The sequence below is a fragment of the Tympanuchus pallidicinctus genome, unplaced genomic scaffold (genome assembly GCF_026119805.1).
Source record: "Tympanuchus pallidicinctus isolate F22 unplaced genomic scaffold, pur_lepc_1.0 scaffold12, whole genome shotgun sequence".
NCBI classification, from domain to species: Eukaryota; Metazoa; Chordata; class Aves; order Galliformes; family Phasianidae; genus Tympanuchus; species Tympanuchus pallidicinctus.
In genome coordinates this window covers 6,351,413-6,372,016 of record NW_026294637.1, presented here as the reverse complement: position 1 = coordinate 6,372,016, position 20,604 = coordinate 6,351,413, and the positions used below count along the sequence as shown (strand labels likewise).

Genomic DNA, 20,604 nt, shown 5'->3' with positions numbered 1-20,604 from the left:
TACCAGCAATAACTGGCTTGGAGAGTCATGCTGCAGAAGAGGCTTCTCACATTTGCCCAGATTCTGCATATCCCTCATATAAACAGCATACATATTTAATACATTTCATCATGCATTATGTATATGCATGTGATGCTGCATAAAATGATGTAGTATTCAAAAATGAAGAGATGCTGCATTTACAGGTGTTGGGTAAACCTCAAGTTTTGTCAGTGAGAAGCTTTCTTTAATCATACGCACTGATCATATTACATGTGCACAGGAAGGATGCTGTTTGCTCTGGGAATATCTGGTTTCAGATTTTGGATACTCTCACAGTTTCTTTATGCATCACTTCCTCCCCATGTCTGCTGCTGTCTTTGCTCCTCACTGCAGACCACCCTGAGATGGTGTATATCTGCAGACTGAATCATTTACAGTTCCTTCTTATAATGCAGTAAAGTAGATGATACCACTAACCTTCATTTTCACCTTTGCACAGGAAGCAAAGCTCTCCTTACAGCCTTTGTGAACAATTGCATTGCAGTCTGTCAGAAGAAAACAGACAAGAGTTATTCCTCTGAAAGAAAAGTAAGGGGGAAAGCAAAAACAGGAGACAAACAGAAACCAATGGTAGTGCCAACGTGTTCTCTGCAAATACAAAGACTGCTCTTATCAAGACCACGACAGTGGGATGGCAAAAGGCAGGGAAAATCAGGGAAATTAATTTTCCTAAATCCAGATATAGCAAGCCTAGATCTGCAGTGCAGGATCTGAGTTCTGTACGATAATATGAACAGAAAAAGAAACAGGAGCTTCAGCCAGGTGACAGTAACTGCAGGGCAGGGACTGAAAACTGCACTGAAGTCACTGCTTTGAGCTGAGACCACGACATTCAATGCCCTGAGCACCACACTTTCAATCTGTGGTTTCTATAAATTTGTGAAAACATGCTAACACAGCCCATGGACTGTTTTAAGTGTAAATTACATTGCAAGTGTACAGCTCTGAATTATTTCTAAAAGAAACATAAAATTAAAGGAAAAAATATCCAGGAGCGGACTTATAAAATATTCTCACACTGCTAGAATTTCTTAAATTTAGGGCTACTTCATAAAAGCCAGTCATTCTTCTGATATTTTGTGAAAGGTAAGAGTAAGGCTTAGGGTGTTGCTGTTCTAGTCAATGTCCCACAACTTCCTGTGTATATGACAGACAGAAACATACATGGCTCTTGCAAAAACCCACAAGCAATATCACTGTTAAGATCAAACAAAGAAGAGGAACAGAACTCACTGCTGGTATTTAACACCGAAATCAAACAAAAAGAGGCAGGGAGACAATTCAGAACCCTTAAATTCAAACTCAAAAGCCTTGAGAACATGAAGTCTACACCTTACAGCATCCTATTTAGGAGCAAAGCATTTTGCAATTATCACAGCACGCTTCTGATGAAAAATCTGGACTTTACTCCTCCAGCTAACTCAACCTTTCAGCAGACAGGAAGTTCTTCCAGCTCTTTACTATCAGTGGTATTAATAATTAAAACCCCAAAAGCCTCTTTGCTGCATCAGTAATTATAAAAAATAAAAAACAACACACAGACCTATTAAAAACATTATTTCCCTTTCATTGCAGAACACATTAAGTCATTCAGCATTGGCTGTTCGTGAAGAGGGGGTGCCACTGAAAGGTTCAGATGTTGACTTACAATGAGTCAATCCTTGGAAAAACATTAAGTCACCTACAGGTGAGACAACAGCAGTGATAGCAATGCAGCACTGTCACTGCTGCTGAAAAGAAATGTACTACAAAACGGCATGCAAGCAAGGGAGCCTCTGCTGCTGGTTATCTGCTATTTTCAAGGCACTGAGGAGTTTATTTTAGGATGTGGTGTGACAGCACACCACACTCAGATGTACAGAGTAACAGCTCTGACCAAACCTTCCTTGTGACAGTCATCTTCTGGGCAATGCAGAAAAAAATGCAATAATTTTCTATTTAAACTTGGAAAATGATGAAATGATGTCTCTACTAAAACACGGTGTTGTTGGATTATTTTAACTCACTCGGATATAAAAGATAAATTGTGATACATCTTCTAAGTGACTTAAAGTAGAGTTAAAAATGTAGAGTGAGGAAAGGGGAAGGATGCATCTGAAAGCCTGTAATTGATGCTGTTTTCCATCTCTCATCAGGTAGACACAGAGCATTGCTCACGCAAACAAGTTTGATGAAATCTCTTCCCTTTCAGGAAGCTTCAAATTGCCTCTGGAGATTCAGCTAGCTGCTCCTTCCCCTTCCTACTTAAAATGTTTTATGCATGATCAGTGCGAGCAAATAGAGGCAGAGCCTTCTGCCCCAGCCTGACAGCAATGCTGGTACAGGCTTTGCCTCTCATCTCTAGGCAGACAGAGACGTAATATTACTAATAGTGAAGAAGTGACAGTCTTGAGCTGCAGTGAGAACATATTCTGCAGTTCTGAGTCACCAAATAAACCGGTCACATTCTGGTTGTGACCACACAAATGCCACTGACCTGATCAGTTATAGGCCTGAGAAACCATATGAGAAATGAGGAAAAAATGACCAAGCTCACAGAAACCCCATTTCTTTTTTGCTCCGTTCGCTTTTGCTCCGACAGTTACTTGTTTTCAAACAGGACTGTACTAACAAAAGATGCAGTTGCTGTACTGCCTACACTATCTTACAAGTATTTCACATGTCACTTGATTGGTGATTGATTGGCATTACATAAAAATGGAGAAAAATGCTAGCATTTCCTTTTTGTATTATGCTTTCATTAAGGGCTCACTGTAGCAGTGTTTCAGATTACTCAAGTACACACAGCAATATAACACTGATGGGTGGGACATCCACTGGAAACAGCAGCCCTGATCCAACATAGCTTTCTCTGCACAGCATCAGTTTTAACAGAGCACCTCAGCCCTAACCCAAAACACACAGCTGAAGCAACCCAAGTTCTCCAGCCCACTGACACATCTCGCAAAGCAGAGGATGCTGCCATGCAGGAGCTAGGCAGGAGGCTGCAGGACAACTCCATGCGGCCGTCATTCACTTCTGCACAGCTTCCATAAGTCATTACCACATGAATTCCCACACCCAAAGACTCCTTCCTGCCCCACCTCACCATTGCTTAAACATGGCAACAGTACAGCACTGGGTTTATGTTTCCCAATTCAGATTCAATGCACAATAAAAACAGAAAGGAAAACAAAACTTACTTGCACAGTAGTACGAATCCTTATTGAAAGGTTTCATACAGTGGTAACAGATTGCTTGGGCTACAACGGAGGTTGCAGTGAAGAGATGTCCATTTAACATCTTCTTATCTTTTTCCTTTTCCTTGGAATCTTTGTCCTTCTCTTTAGTCTTCTCTTTATCTTTCTCTTTTTCCTGCCACAAGAAAAAGAATGAAAGCCTTGTTACTTTGCAGAGGTCTATCCTCCAGTTACAAATTCTTCAGTGTTTGCCTTCAGCACGATGGCGATATCGATCGGTGCACACCGTAACAAGGGCCTACACAGCTCCCCAGCAGAAAGAAAACACACCCAGGGCCCCACAGAAATAGATTTACATATTACTGATTTGTAGAGCCCTCTGGACGGGAATCTCATTCAAGGAAATGAAACTGAGTCTGCTCTGAAGGCAGCTGTGTTTGCCCACCTTTGCCTTCTTACATTTGCTTGGGTTAATGACTTACCTTTTTTCTCCATTTGGGCTCTAACTGAGGCCTTCAGAACTTTCAGTAAACTTTATTAAATACCAATTGTACATATGCCATGTACAATGCACGTCCAACTTACAAACAATTTTTAAGGTTAGTTCTAAGATGCTTGCTTTGCACTGCACGTGTCATGAGAAAGCAACCCCTTCTATGACAACAGCACAGCACCACTGCCAGATTATCCCTCCTTTTTCCTCCTTACCAGCAGGGACAGCTTTTTTCAAGAGCTTCACGCAACCCCAAACAAACAAAGCCAATGATCTTTCATCTCAAAATACGGCATTACAGAAAGACTGAGGAGCAACAGCAACACTGAAAAAAGATTATCCCTTCAGGAAGCCAAAGTTCCACCCTCTGCCCAACTGTCGCTGGAAAGATGTTAAGCACAGGCAGCTTCTCTGATTTTCAGTAGTTTTTTGTCTTTCTATCTCTGCCTGAGACAGAAGCTTACTAACTACTAAAAGTGTGAGAAATGTCCCCTGAGACATTTCATGGATTCAGAGATCTCCCAAACACAGCCTGTCATCTAATTTTTGTAGGAAACTCCATAGAAAAACTCAACATTTGAATTATAGTGACTCCTCACATTTCTATACGTAAAATGTTGTTCTTGCTATTCATCTCCAAATCTGTATTTCAACTACTACTGAACATTCTATGGCATCTCTAAGAGAAGGCCAACCTGAAACTGGCAAATGCTTCTGTGAGCTTAACTTTGCATTTTGTTACTTATATGCCACACGTAAATATTTCACAAGAGGAACCTAAATATTGGAGAGCTGCAGAGCTCTCTGTATGAGCAACTGCCAAGAAGCAGTTAAAAGAGATATCGAGCTCTGCAGCCACCAGGAGGGAAACTTTTGTGCCTTTGATGCTTAAATAATCAGTAACCAAACATAAAGGCTGCCCTCTCCCAGCACAGTCCAGTTTCTTCCTGCAAAGCCTCACGGACACAAATGCTATTTACTGACCCCAAACTTTATACTACAAAAAAGCTTTCTTTCTTTTTTTTTTTTTTTTTTTTTTTTTTTTGCATTGAAGGATGAAATAACTGCCTGAAGGGGAAACCTGCAAGAAAGAATATGCTTTGTAGACATCTCTGCCTCCTTGAGCTATCACCATCCCACCACCATCCCACGTTATCCAACGGCCCACCTGCCATCAAGTCCAGTCTCACTCAAGAATTAAAACTGCAGCTAAACTCTTGGTGATGGCACCAAAAAGACTGCCAGAGACGTGCACTACTGCCAGGATTTGTGAAGCCCCAGGACAGAGAATCACACAATGCTCCAGGCACACCTTGTTTCCACTCACAATGCTGAAAAGAGATCCACCATCCTATGCTTCAAATGTGCCCAATGCTTACTGGAAAGCCAAGCAATTCTGCAGTCTGGAATAATATTCTTCATAAAATCACTGTAAGAATTATTTCAATTTAAGCTAAACTACTTGGTGAGAAACAGGAAATGGTGCACTGACTTGAAGGAGCAAACAGCAAGCTCTGCACACGGATGGAGTGATAATACTGAAATCGTGTCTCAAAATGAGATTATTTTTTGTTTTTGCTCCGACAGTTACTTGTTTTCAAACAGGACTTACTAATAAAAGCACTGTCCTGCTCCATCAGTGCTGCCACTGCAATTTAAAGCTCCACTTTACGGTGAATCTGAGGGTGCATCTGTGGGTACTGAAATGCTATACGAGCACACACTAACAGATACTGCAGGCAAAGACCCTTAGAGTTTGATGGCCCCAAATAATGGCTGGTGCAATGCAGCAGCCAGCCCCATTACAAAATAACCACCAAATTCTTACCTCCCAGTTCTTAAGTCCTACCAGCTTCACTGTGACGAGGGGCACCTCCGAAAACCGATGCCTTTTGATGGACATTCTGCCCCCGGGGCAGCAGGGCTCCCAGCAGAGCTAGCCCATGGTGGCAGCCAGCAAAGGGTTGAGCAAAAAGGGGAGAAGGGCGGGCCGACTTCTGCTGACTTCCTCGAAGATGATCTGAGCTACTTTGCTTTCAGTCTGCTCTGCTCTACCTCCCACTGCTGAAAAAAAATTAACTACGGGCAGGAAAGGATGGGGTTAATTATTGAGGTTGCAAGTCAGTCGGGGGCCTTGCTTTTAAAACGCAGATAAATTGGTCCAACAGAACTCCTCTGTGATGTCTGGGATATATAAAAAGTAAAAGTGAACACACCTCAGTGTTGCAACGCTGTACTTCAGTACACAAAGTACGGCTGAAGGTTCCCTATATTTGCACTCCTCCTGCCCCATGGGTCCTTCCAAGCATTCACAGTCCCTGCTATAACACCAAGCGCTGGTACAACGCTGCCCACGAACCACACAAGTCAAGGAGAAATTACTCATGCTAACCTTTATGTCGTCATTTCCCAGAAACTCTCTGCCAAAAAGGAAGAAGAATGAGTTCTGCTAACTGACGGGGACGCAGAGGATTGCAGACTTTAAAAGCGTGAAGCAGTGCGTGCTGCTGATTGCAAGAGATTCACTGACTAATCCCTATGTAACATTCAGCATACGGGTAAATACACACAGACGTATACCAGTGTCCTCACCACAGTTAATACTCCAAACGTCCTTTTTTTTACAGAACTTCCCCAAAACTCATTTTCAAGAAGAGCCACTGCCACCAGTATTCCCCAAAGTGCTTTATTTTACGCTTAGTCTTAGAAAACTATGCATTTCTGGAGCCAGGTTTGGAGAAAAGCAAAACCTAGTTGGAAAGAACTTGCATTCTCCCTCTCCCTGCTGACAGCCCAGACAGCAGCAGAAACCAACTCTTCCTGTTCAACTTCCTCTTTCAAGGTTTGTTGTTTTTCTTTTTAAATCTTGCAGGTTTTAATCAGCCCTAAGGTTTGAGAATTCAGTGTTCCCAAGAAGTCTTACGTTGAATTATTTAAATGTCCTGCTGAAGTCCTAAAATGCACGTAGCACAAACATCTCACTAAAAGCAGAAGAGAAATTGTAATGTGGATATCATGGCTTTCTCGTTAGCCAAAACATCAGAACTGCTATGGACTGCAATTTTGAGTGTATGAGTGATGGTTGGCAGTTTGGAGTAATTCTGGTTTTATTGATAGTTTCGAACACAATCATGAACTCAGTGAACTCAAATAGATTACACTTATTTAAGAACAGGTTGATGGTTGGACTAGATGATCTCTGTGGTCTTTTCTTGTCCTTAGTGATCCCATGATTCTCAGAAAGACACAGCAAATATCTGTCATATATTCTTACTTGTCCCAACAAAACCTGTTGTTTACATTTAGTTCTTGACTTGGAGATGGTAGACCCAAACTGCAAGAACCAGTGAATGAATTTCCAGTCTCGTGCACAGTCTGTGCAACATGAGCCACAGCTTCTCACTGGTGTATTGCACTGGCATTTCTGAGCATTTTTTTTGGATGCTGCACTGCACAGCAGAGAACAGCATTGTCTTAAAGCTCTTCAGCAGCAGCCTGGAGCTGTCAGAAGCTGCAGTTTGCATCTTCAAAGACAGATCCTTAAAGAGGAACTGCACATTATGGACGCTGAGGTCATTATAGCTGATACCTCATTGCAATGGTGATGCAATCTTCCAAAAGTGAGCATTTAAATGTGCACCATGCCACTATACAGCACAAACCCACCTATATCACAGGAGCACAGGGTGACAGACCAAGTGCTTGCACTGGGAAATGCTAAATGAATCAGACAGGCTGCAATCCCCCCCCGTAACTACATGATAGGCACTGTGCATCATGCCACAACATGTTTCCTGTTTGCTGTTCCAACTCCCATCTGAAGATGTAGTTAAGTGTTTCAGGGGCCTTCCAATAGGATTTATCAACACAGTAGTTAGGCATCAGTTAAGCACACAACATAGACTGCATGCTGTGAGCTAAGGAGCTAAGATAGCTTCTATCTGTCAGACATGGTAAATAGGGATGAGATTAAAGAGAAAAAATCCAAGCAACAGAAAACAACAAAAAAAAACAAACATATATTCATCTTCAGGGGACAATCTAAAGGAAAAGTAGTCTGTTTTTGTGAAGCACTCAGCATTAATGTAATTACTTCTATAACCAGTTCTGTTCCCAGGAAATTTGACTGTGCTGAGAAAGTGTTTAACCTTCAGCAAACTCGACCCACTTCCTCCAGAAATGGAGGAAAATATAAGCAATAGCCATCTCTCAAGGTCATGGTCTGAGCAACTGAGCAGTGTGTAGAAACTTTGTGACAAAGGTAGGAAAAAAGGGGAAACATGATATAAACCTTTGGTAGCCAGCTTTTTACAGCTCCTGTCTTCGTTTTACTAAATGCTTCTCAGGCCCTGTAAAAATTAGACCCATCAATCACTGCAAAACCATAACTCATGCTAGAATGCAATCTATTCTCTAAAATGAAAAACAATTCAGCAGGGAAAAAGAGGCCAAAACATTGCACAGGAAACCTTTGCCTTGGATGCATTTTAATTTGGGGCTGCTAAAATTTCCCACACTGCTCTTCTCAAGGACCATACAGAAAATCCTCCCCTTGCAAAAGGAAAAATAAAGTCGGGTAAAGACATAAATACCACACTATGGAAACACACTGAAATACATAATTGATCTTTGCTGCCTATAGGTCTCTCGTGGCTATATAAATTACAAAAAGCACTTACCTTGCTCTTCTTGCTGCTGGACATTTTATTCCTGAGGTAGCTGAAGGTACGACTGACTTTTGTTCCACTTTTAATAGAGGGGACACTGCTGCTCTCTTCAGATATGCTAAAATCAAAAAAGAAAGAAGCAGGGTTTTATTTTCCATTTTTTCTCCCAAAGCACATATGAAGAGGATAGGTACTTTTTAAAGGGCAAATGTGGTACATTTTTAAAGGACAAATGCATTTGTTATTCTGCAGGGGCATGGATTAATGTGTTACACACATAAAGGCAAAATGCCAATCAAGCAGTTTGCCACACGTTCCAAGGAAGTCTTTTTTTAAGCAATCTCTATCCTCAAAGCGTGCCACAGCACCCTCTGCTGCTTCAACAGCCAAATAACAAATAACCTGCTCAGCATCTGCCTGCTTAGAGGAAAAGTCTGTCCCTTCGTGCACAGAAACATCAGCCTTGGCATTTAATTGTCAGCGTGCAGCCTATTTCAGGCTTTGGGCAGGCAGAAGGGATGGACATCTTTTAATGGGAGATCTCCTTCCAGAGCACGGTGCATAATGAACCCTGTGAAAAGGCTGTCTGTAACAGAAACCACACCGTCTGTAAAGCCACCCCAGAGAGATGAGAATGCCAACAGAAAATAAAGTGCAATGGTTATTTAGATTCAGTTACACATATTGTGGATGTCATATTTTTTTCTGCCTGCCTTTACATGTACCAGCTTATGACCTCCTCAGTTTCTACGGAAGATTAAGGAATTACATCCATTGCAGAGATCACCTCTGTACAGTTTGCAAGGATGCAAAGGAACATAAAAAAACCAAAGATCATTAAAGAAATACAGACAGACTTGATAAAGGGAGGAAAAACTACTACTTCTAGCATAAAATACAACTCAGGTTAAACTCATTGGGTTAAAGAACAGTCTGATGGATTAATCTACGAATAAAGCCTTGTTAGAGCTAAGACCTAAACCAATTTTCACACTGTATTGCCTAAAATATGCCAAGGGGCTGATTAACACACTTGACGTTTTGCTAGGAAGACTTCTGGTATTCCAAATGGGAGCACATCACAGGTGAGCCAAAAGAATTGGGGAATCCCAAAACACCGTACCTCTGAACCAAGGAACCCGCGGGGCCACCAAATGCCTGAGTACCTGGAAGAGAGGAGAGATGGCAGGTGAAGGCAGTGTTAGGCTGCAGTCTTAGCTCACTGATTTAAAAACAGTTTCCATGTTTGGACAGTCAAAGAGGAGAGGGAAACGTTTATCAGAGGTGAGTGACAGAACAGATTTCATGTGCTCAGGATCAAGTCTGTTCCCCTTAACCTTAGATGATCTCAGATTAAAAGCTGAGGTGAAAGATTGCTTGTATTTTTTATCATTCTTCAGCTATTAAGCAAATGATGTGTACCTGTTGACTTGGCTAGTAAATCAGAGTATCTGATACAGAACTGCCAGGGTAATCACAATAGGTATGAAAGCAAATCATTCTGCCACAATACTTTCATTGACACATCACTACAAAGAATCCATCGTGCAACACATCTGGTTTTCACGTACAAAACTCTTCTCCCTGATAAAATTATAGTTCATTTTCCCAACAAAATCCTGAAACGCTTCATAAAGAATAAAGGAAACAAGGGAAGCCTTATTCCATTTTCCTCAGTGCATTGCCAGGACAGAGCTCAGCCCCACAGCACTGTGCTGGATGAAGGCTGATGTGTGACACACTGCTGAAGCTCTGCCACTGACACGCCGTCTCTGTACATCACAAGAAAGCTGCTTGCACAACGCTTGCAGGGCAGGTCAGGTAGCTGATACCATTTACCAGAAACGTGGAAGAATACTGAAAAATGGCGATGAAATGATCTAGAGGGGAGAAAAGACCCTCTGGTTGTCAGGACTCCAAAAGCCCCCAGCTCACTGCAAGGACCACTTGCATCTTGCTGGGCTTCTGCATACGCATGTAAGAAAGCCTGCCTTTTGACTTCAAATTCTGTTAACGCATTAATGCTACTGATGCACACAAAAAGGCACCTCACTGAAGAGGCAAAGATCGTCCTGTATCCAAAAGTGCATTAGGGAAAACTGTGCATACAACATTATGCCTTGTGAGTCTAAACCACACGTTTTCCTAATTGCTGATTGTATCAGCACTGGTTGAGACAGGAGTGTCGCTTCTTTATTTGTGTGAACTAAAGCACTGCATAACCTAATCCCTGCTTGGAGATCTCCTGGGATCTCACCTGCAAAATCTTCCCTTTAACTAATGAGCTATCCAAAAAAATCTGATTAATACCATAACGCATACTGAATGAAGTCTCCACTTCCATTTCCTGATTATAGAGGCTTTTTTTGATACTACCTACTGCCTAATTGTCTCCTAAGATCACAGAAGTAATTCCCAGCCTCCATCCTTGGTGAGACCCCCGGAGACTCTGGGTTTTGTTCCAGCTCTGCTTTTCTTTTGCATGGGTCAAGCCTCCCCACTCTTTCCTTTTTATAACAGCTTACTCAATTGGACTGGATTCACTATTTCACAAATCTTTCTGTTCCTTTGCAGTTAACGTAACAAATGCAGAGGAACACTGAATCCAGAGCTATAAAGATTTGATATTCATGACTGTTTTTCAGCACCTTGAGAAAGTACATTGCCTGGGAACTTCAATTACGTTCTATTTATCTTTTACTGCAGTAGTATTTTGTCTTACAAATGGGAGACTCTTGACAGGCAAAATGTATCCAGACAAAAAACAAGGTGATGGCCTGTTTATGATTTCACAGTCCAAGTTTTAGGTTACAGTTTAGCATCATAAAATCAATATTCTGCTGCAGGTTATACAGCCCATGAAGATGAGCATAAAAAAGGACACGCTCCCAGACTGAGCACGAGCGTTTCCTGTCATGGCCAGGTACAAAACTGAAATGCTAAAACAGATTTCATGGCCCACAGAAGAGGTGCTTTTTCTTTTTTAAAGGTCAGAATCGCTACGTATGTCCATTGCGGTGTCAGCAGCCAAACTTTGGTGTATTTATCTAAACATCTTTCAACTTCACCATTCAAAATTACTTCACATGGTGGCTGGAACTGAAATAATCACTCAAGGTCCATTATGCAGAAAGCAGCAATAGGACTAGCATACTGTGAACCCTCAATGCAGGCAGCAATTCAACTTCTCAGGGCCAAGAAATCCAAAGGCTTCATCACAACGATTGAACATTTTCTCAAATGCAGTCTGGCTTGTCCAGCCATCTGAAAACCACGTTTTATATACGTGATGAGATCAACATATCCATCCTCTGTGAACCTTGAAGATGTGAAAAAAGAAATAGATATCTGGGATTTTTACATGAAAAACGTCCATTTGCCAAGGGGATGTTGAGTTAGCTGTAGCTAAACCAACCTTTATATAAAGTCACAACACTACTCTCAAATATGACAGAATAACACATGTGAAGGAAGCAACATTTTTGTGGGAGAAAATGTATGACCTTACTTTAAATAGCTGCCAGTAACAGAGCACAAGTAAGGGAGCAAAGATAAATACTGGCTAATAGAAATACCCTCAAAAATTGCTGTACCCTCACCCAACTGCCAGGAATTACTTCAGTGTTTGGATGCTCAAAAAGAAATACATCAAAAAGTTTAAATTTTTCATTATTATTTTTTTTTGCCATAGCACCCCTGCCTTTGTGAGGACCACGAATCGTGAGTTTTGTTAAAGACAGCACAGAGCAAAAGGAGAGGAGAGAGCTTAAATAATGACATGGGTGGTATGATACCCAAGAAGAACTTATAGCAAGGGACAAATCCACAGTGAAGATTGGGAATGGAAAGGAGGAAAACTTGTACACATGCAGCAGGTATTTGGAGTGGATGGAGTTAAAAAACTGAGTGGTCTCAGGTTCAAAAACTGACCAAAATCTGTTGGACTGGAAAGGAATTTCTCCTCTCCCACTGTGCATACAAGGGATGGAAGCTCGTATTAGAACCAGTTGATGAAGCCAGTTCTGAATTACCTCTATAGATAGAGTGTTATCCGTTCTAGTTTATTTCAGTAGTCTAATAATACAAAACACGTTTAAGAAAGAGGAAGCACCTTCAATATTTTTGTTATGTCTACTTAAGAAAAAACAAAAGAGGAAAAGGAGGAGGAGGGTAAATGACTAATTTAAGCTTCTGCCTCAGTTGGATTTACTTTGAACAAAGAAGTTTTGCAGCAGGAAGAAAAACTACCACACATGGCACTACACAGCTTCCTGACAAAATTATTCCAGTTTTAAAATCAGGACCTAACACAAACACCTTGCTGATGTTAGGTGTTTGGATTGCATTGTACTCAGTAGGGCAACCGTGGAGCCGTAACCAAAATTTTCTGAATTTAGTATCAGGGCTTCTCTCTTTTCCTGTTCCCATCAAGCAATGTAGTCATTTCTCACATACAGAGGCTCTGTTCCTCCTCTTAATTCCACGTGCTGCAACAATCTCAAGACAAGTACTTTGTTTTTTATAAAAAGGTAATGACAACACTGCCAGTTAAAGTGAGTGGTGATAACATTCACCAAATGGATACAGACCAAAATTAACTGGACGAGATTCAGCACTGCTGGTGTACAAGACTCTATGGATTATAAACCTGTTATTCTGCCATTAGTTAGCACTCAGATACAGGACTAAAATAATGCTGTTAGATATCATGCGACAGAAAGGTTAGTTTAATGTTTGCAAAGTGAAACTTCAAAGTCTGAAGCAGAAAAACAGATTTCCCTTTGTTTAGACCCATAGTGGCCGCAATGCACAGAAAACGATTACTTACTATCCAACTCCTCCTCCTCATCACTGGAAGAAGAGCCAATAGAAAAGAGAGTTTTAGACTTAGGAATGAGTGGAGAGATGCTGAAGGAGAAGGAGATTCGTCTCGATGGTCGAGTCCGGCCCTGGGCTGAGAAGTGGGTTAACAGCAGACATTAGAGCATGCTTGAAAATGTATTTAATAATAAAAAGGAGAGGAAAGCAGCCAAAGCAAACTAGAAACAAAGCAAAGGAAATGTCTGCAAAGCATCTGGCTTCAGAAGAGGCACAAGAAACAAAGAATTGAGAATGCGCGAATTGCAGAGGGTGCAGGTTTCAGGGGATGCAGGTCTTACTGCATGCACAAGGCAACGTTCAAGGCTTTCCTTACATTTTGCTGGCATACATTTACAGGAACTCATAATGGACACAGGTTATCTGCCTCTCTGAAATAATTGTAAGGGAATCAAACTAAAACAACACAAGATACCAGTTTTATGATGCGTTGTGCAGTTAAATGACACCCCGCAGCTGTCAGATATAGCAAGGACACTTTATCTGAAAAGTCAACTTAATCTACCTGGAGAACTCTCTGTTTCCATTTCTTAAAAAGCACAACATTCTGGTAATGTTACGTCCTTCAAACCTTTCAGCTTTAAAACTAAGAGCCCAAAGTATCCATTACCTTTTTCTCCATCACAAAACAGAAAAAACAACCACCTCTTCTACTGTCTTCTTGTAAAACTCATTATCTTGTTTAAAAGAAAATGCCTGAACTCGAGATAAGCCCCTCTGCATCCTGCCCAGCCCTAGCCTAGGAGTCTACCAAATACAGAGCTAAACTAGGCAATCAATCTGCAACACCAGATCTCTCATCATCAGAAGGATAACACAAATGAGTTCAAATGCATTTTTTCAAATACTCTCTGCCTTCTGCTTATTTCAGTTTCTGAAGTTACATTTTTCTATTTCTATGCACACTCTCAAGGAATTGCTGCTATTTGTTTATGGCCATGCCTGAAAACTTAGTAAATTAGGATGGTTTACTGCAATTCCTGTTAAAAAAAGAAATTAAGAGCAGAGCACAGCATCAGCCTTACAAAAATTCTTTGTAAGTACAGGTTTCTCTGAAAAGGGATGTAGGAGCCAGCTGGCACCTCTTTTCACTGATACTGCTACACCACTTCTCATGGAGATAACAGAGCTGTACTTCCTAAAACTTCCCATCATATGATCACAGGTGGAAACCTCTGCGCTGTGATCTGACGAGCACCAGGCTGCTGAATATCCATCACTTCAACACTATGAGGGCATCTGTCCTCTGGTCATGCAAGTGATTCACCTTGAAGGGGAAGGGCCTTTCAGCCAATAATATTATTCAGCCAATGAAAATAAGAATTTAAAACAATAAAACAGTAAGAATTCTTTGCGTTGCTGATATCATACGCCAAAACTGAATTCAGAAGATGAAAATATTATCCAAAGAATATCCATGCAATGCAATCAATGCAAAGCTAACTCCCCTGAAAATTTCCTTCAGCCATTAGTCATAAATGCCATTGACCAAAAGGGTTTGACTCAAATTACGTACGTGCTTCTTCAACTTAAGTGCACACTTCTTCAAATGAAGCAGAGCAATTCTAAACTGGAACCCAGTGAAAGGCATTTAAAGTGAAGAACTTCTGAAAAGACTCAGACATTTATTTTGTTTAGGCTGCCTCTTAGAGGAGTTCATCTGGTATCCAAGATCTGAAGAACACGACCAGGCAACACCATGCTTTCTTTCTTCTGCAGTCTACTGTCTATTTAGACTAAAAGTCAAGATGAACAATAATACTTTACCGCAAATAGAACATCCTCCTCCAGCACAGTTCAATTCAACTCCCATTTCAGTGCTTTTATTTATAGCAGTTCCTGGCTTTATAACAATGCTCCATACTGGAAATTTGCTATTCCAAAGCTGAAAGCAGTCTTCCGAGCGCTCCAGCCAACAGCTCTTGTGACCTCCCTCCATAAAATGCTAAAAAACTAACAGTTGTGAATGGCCACAGCAACTCTTGGAACATCTGAGACATCAGATGGAGCGTGGGTTAGAAACTCAGTGTTGGAAACTGCTTCTGCCTCAATACTTTGAGCAGTATATGGGAACAGTAACAGAAAGTCCTCCATCTGTTTACTTGACTGGATTTAATTTTTGAAGCTCTTCTGAAAAACATGTTGCTGCCCTTATCGCTCAAACATATTTACAGGGGTTGGGAATTCCTTTTTAAAAAGCATCTACCATAAAATGATGCAAGTGGAATGTAGAAATGTAGATAATTACATTTTCCTAGATACACCTGCGTGAAATGAAGGATTTATTCTGCATAGTTCAAAGGCATTCTGGTGCAATAACATGAATTTCAAAGGAAGGTGACAAGAATTTAGACTCCCAGAACTTCTCATGAAAAACACTAATCTGCCAAACATGCACTCACAGCTCTCAGTAACTTTATTCCTCTTTCAGAGTGACTGAAAAAGTAATCTACTGAAGTTTCCCAAGTTAGGAAAGTATCAGAGTTGGGAACAGACTTTGTCAAGTTGAGTAATCCTTCTGGATGCTCACTTCAGCCACCTCAGAACAGCAATTTTCAGAAACCATCTTGCTATAAAAATGAGGCTCTCCTGAGGTGCTGCAAGCTGACTATTGAAAAAGTGAAGCACACAAGCATCAGTCATTTTTAATACCACCTTCCAAAACTCACAGACGTGTAACCTGAAGCAGAAGACTAACCCTGCTATTTCTTCTACAGTCCCTCTAGGCATCTCGTATCTTCTTTTCCTTCTACCTCAGTGAGACCATAATGGCTAGGCTGACAATAAAGAGGGAATGTGGGACCACCAAACTTGTCTATCACCAACTTAGGCCTCAATGACAATTTTAATGTGGCTGATTTGACAGAAAAGAGGGGCAAGGTGGCAATTTCTCCTATTCCAAGGCAGTGGCACAAATCCTGGGCATGGTCCAGGCACATTTTCTGGACATAGTCCTAGGCAACCTTCCCTAGATGTCCAGACCAGGTGGCATTCAGAGTTTCCACTCCAACCTCAATCATTCTGTGAACCCTCCACTGTCATCACACCCCTCTTCTCTGAGTTTGAAGGAAAGCGTCAAGCAAGAGGGAGAACAGCATCAGCCTGCTGGGTCCTCTCAGCCTCCGAGTGTGCATTTCCTGGGAGTTGGTCAAGTTACTTACAGTGTTTGGTTAGCAACTGTGTGCAACAGCAATAAATCGGTTGCTTTTAAAAAATCATGAAAGCTTCCAGCACCAGAAGGAAAGAAGACGAGCCACAGCATGGAGCAGGAGCTGGTCTTTTCATGGGATGGATTTGCCAGTGTTTTGGTTACTGTTGCTGGGGCCACATCTGTTAAGCCACATGCTTATTAATCATGGAAGAATGATTGTAAAGAAGTTAGAAATGTCTCCTACAAACACAATCTCTGTGAGCTTCTTCCAACAGATGAATAAAATGCCTTTCTTTGAAGCACCTTTCCATGCCCAGCTTTGCAGAATTTGTGCTTCCTCCACACAGCTCCATCTGCACCTGATGTTTCCATTCGAGTTAATAACTTATTAACCCCAGCTGCACAGCACCAAAATGCATCTGAATGCCTCATCTGAGGGCATACAGCCATCATGTAAACCCCTTGCCCATCTGCTGACTGCATGGGAAGATGCTTGGCCAACTGACCACAAAAAAAAAAAAAGAAAAAAAAGTGGTGGTTTGGTTTTGTTGAGGAAGCAGTGTTGTGCTAATCACAGCACATGAGCCCTGGGCCAGGCTGCTGCCCTGCACTTCTAATTGCATGCAACAGGAACAAGATGTGTATGGCACAGCTTCAAGGAAAAAGCACGCTAATAAAGAGGAAAAGATCAGGAATCATCACCGATTGACAAGATGTGATGTAAAAAGTCAATACATTTTCTGGCTGGCAGTTAATAAAATGAAAGCATGTGTAACGTGGCCCTTCCTAAGCACATCCAGCTGGAGCCTTCCGAGTGACTTTTTCAGCTGAAAGAATCAATTCAGTGAAGCTGCAAAATTAAGTGCTTTCTATTGCTTCAATCAGGCTAACCTAAATTGAAAAACTTCCCCTAATCAACATTTACAATTTTCTTCACGATTGAGATTTAATAAATGGCACCCATCTGCCCCCAAGTCATTGTCTCAACAAAAGAAATAGCACCAAACTCCCCCCAGGAGACCACGGCACATAGCAACTTTTAAAAAAATCAAAAGCAGGAAAACAACATCCCAAAAGGAATTTACCTCAACACCAAAAGCAGCAACTCTGAAATGGTACAAAATTCAAACGTACTTTTTTTTTTTTTTATAACAAACTCAATACATCACAGTTTTCATAGCAGTAGTGTAATTATGAAAGAAGCAAATGAAAACAACATAACTAGAAACAGCAGGGATATATTGGGAACAACAAAATAAGGATCTAAACTGAATGAGTTCTGGCTTTCCACCCCCAATTTCATTCTGCAGTGAAATACATATTTCACATAAAATGGAAAAGCAAGTGCTAGTGAATTGTGCCTTGGGAAGGTAGGTATATATAACACATGGGAAAAGAGAGAAGGAGATGATGGGAATCGTGTTACTCACTGTCCAGAGATGGTTTACTAATTGACATTAAAGACACAGATTTGGTCAGTGAAGACGAAACGGAGGAAGTGCAGAAATTGAATCCTTGTGGGTGTGGTGCTTGATGGATCTGCAGAACAGAAAAAAATAAAAACTATCAAATTACTGAAATTCATGCTTTCAAACAGTGGGAATTCAAACAATCCCAGTGTAAGGCACAGGTGAAAAATGCAAGAACCAAAAATGCAAGCAGCATCAAGTTGTTAAAATGCAACATTTTCTTTTATGTAGAAGGCAACTAACTACTTCTGGAATAGAAACCAGCTGCTAACTTTTCTTGTGAGCTATTGCAAGGTGGATGTTCTCAAGCCACAGAAATTACTGCTGTGATTCTGGCTCCTCGCTGTAACAAACCTGACGCTTAGCTGTACTTCTCCAAAATGCCATTCCTGAACACAAGAGAAGGCATAAGAGCCTTCACACACCAGTTCTCACTGGTCAGAACTTGCAAGACTCATTTACTGCCCTTGATAGACAGCAGTGACTCCACGAGGTAGAAAAGGTGGGCTGACTAATGATTCTGGCAGGTTCCCAGAATGAACCATGGCTGAAACACCAAGCTCTGAAATAAAGGGTATTTAAAGTATTTAAGAGCATAATTGCTTATTTAATAAAAATAATCAGAGACTCTCACAATGTTTTGGCCCATCTATCCTTAATATCACAGACTTCTGCTCCAGAGATCACACTAAATGCAATTAACATGCAATTAAAATTTTGCTAAACTGTTGCTTATAATGTGCCTTCTGATTCTAGTTGTGTCTGCGAAAGAAAAGAAACACACAAACTTTGGCTAACCTTAAAATGTTAACAGACAAATTACTACAAGGTTTATTTCTGTCCACTAGGACATCATCTATCAACTGTACTGCTTCAAGAATCCAAGCAGCACATCTGAACACAGTGGCAATTTCTCTGTGTTAAAACAGAAGGCTAATTACATCACACATACAGGGTAGAAGCCTTCACTGTCACCTTGAAAAAGGAAATTTTAAAATGTAGACACAGACTTTCCAAGAAATGCAGTAATGGTTGGGCAGGTTTACCTGGTGATCATAGTCTCTGATTTCCCCTTGCTCAAGTTCTTCAGTGAGCAAGACCAGGGAGCCGCACTGGTTGCTGGTGAGTGTGCTCCGTGGAAGGTCTTTGGAGCTCAGAGAAGCAGCCTCCATGTTTGCAGAGGGCTTCTTGTTCTCACCAGAGTCTCCAGCAAGGCCTTCTAGGCTGTAACTGAAGAGAAACCACGCAGGTTAGATCCTGAGGAGCTCTCAGCAACGGGTGTCATACAGCTCATAGTACTTTCAAGTGTAAATCAGAATGCAGTCACTAGCTGAACCACTCAGAGCTATGCTGATGCTATCCCTCAGCACATTACTCTCAACAAACAAGTGCAGATATCAGGGGAGATATTTACATTTACGCTATAATCAGAAGAAACAGCAGCACCTTGTGTGACACAAGACGTACAGCACAACACTACCTGTCCTGGACCACTGCCCTCCCACAGAATCAGCACTGGGCTGCATGCAGTGTTCATCTTTGCAGACATATCTTCTGAATCCCACTAAGCACTTGCCACTGCACAGAGCTTGGGTACCAACAACATCTTTCTGCCAAAGCTGTTTTTCCTTTAATTCCTGTATTTTTCTCCTCATCAGCCACTCAGTGTTGCTTTATCACTTGCTGATGAAGCTAGCTCTGACCAATGGAGCTAGACACAATCACTCAGTGATATTCAAAACACCAACCTTTGGTGTGCAGAACGTGGTAGCTATAAAAGATCTGGCCAACCTCTGTAGAGACAGCACCTGCTGATAGACAGGTGACCTCTACAGAAAATAAAGCTAATACACTCTCTTTTCATCTGCACAAAACAATTCCCTTTTAAAATGTGACTACTTCCATCCGATCTTTCTTAGCCCTCATATTCTGCCTCTAATCCTTGTGCACCTCATGCCGAAACTGAAAAGCCCACTGCCATATGGGGTTAATATGCACGTTTTGCAGATTCACACCTCCATGACTAATGCTCGACCTCATGTGCACAAATCCTGTTGGTGAGAAGCAAGACAACCCCTAGGTATGTACTCCAGCTTAGCATACAGAATAACACCAAATGAGCAAGTAACATAAAGGTTGATTATTTTTAAAGCAATTTCTGTCTACTCACAAAAAGATAGTCGCAAGAAACACAATTTACTGACTTCAAAGCAGGCAACAAACAACCAGCACCAATGTATGAAAGGGAAAACACACTATGGATTGCACAGATTAGTTGAACAACCAGAAGAGCTTAAAATTCAGGTAGACTTGCATAGCAATGATTCATTTTCTGCATTCATTTAGAGCCATATTGATAAATACGCAACTTCAAAGCCAAAAATGCTACAAGCCTTGAGGAAGAAGATCTATTGAATTTTTTAAGATTTTTTTCATGTTGATTAATGAGAAAGAAGGCTGGATGAGGCATTTACAATTCAATCTGCTTTAGAAAGATTTTGATTCAACAACGCGTATCAATAGCAGGCACCGTAAAGCTAATTCTAAAACACCTGCAAAGAGAAATGAGTCCCTTTCTCACCAATTATTTAGGGCCCAGGAACATTTTTTCTTCTATCCCAAGATAACAGTAACAATATTACAGAGTACAGAAAAAATGCAGTTTGTTGTAACACAAAGAACTCTGTTCAAAACTGCCATAAAATAGCTATCATTTAGTAATACC

General features: G+C 41.1%; 1 protein-coding gene across 2 annotated transcripts in view; it reads right to left on the bottom strand.

The window, feature by feature from the left end:
• Positions 1 to 20,604, bottom strand: part of AKAP13 (A-kinase anchoring protein 13) — a 70,305-nt gene that overhangs the window by 22,516 nt on the left and 27,185 nt on the right. For both annotated transcript variants that reach the window (XM_052672159.1, XM_052672160.1), the window contains 7 exons: positions 18,926 to 19,109; positions 17,841 to 17,949; positions 13,210 to 13,335; positions 9,505 to 9,547; positions 8,394 to 8,499; positions 3,225 to 3,396; positions 460 to 527 (listed from right to left, as the gene is read on the bottom strand). In XM_052672159.1, coding sequence (XP_052528119.1) covers positions 460 to 527; positions 3,225 to 3,396; positions 8,394 to 8,499; positions 9,505 to 9,547; positions 13,210 to 13,335; positions 17,841 to 17,949; positions 18,926 to 19,109 — 808 coding nt within the window. The remainder of the gene's footprint in view (positions 1 to 459; positions 528 to 3,224; positions 3,397 to 8,393; positions 8,500 to 9,504; positions 9,548 to 13,209; positions 13,336 to 17,840; positions 17,950 to 18,925; positions 19,110 to 20,604) is intronic.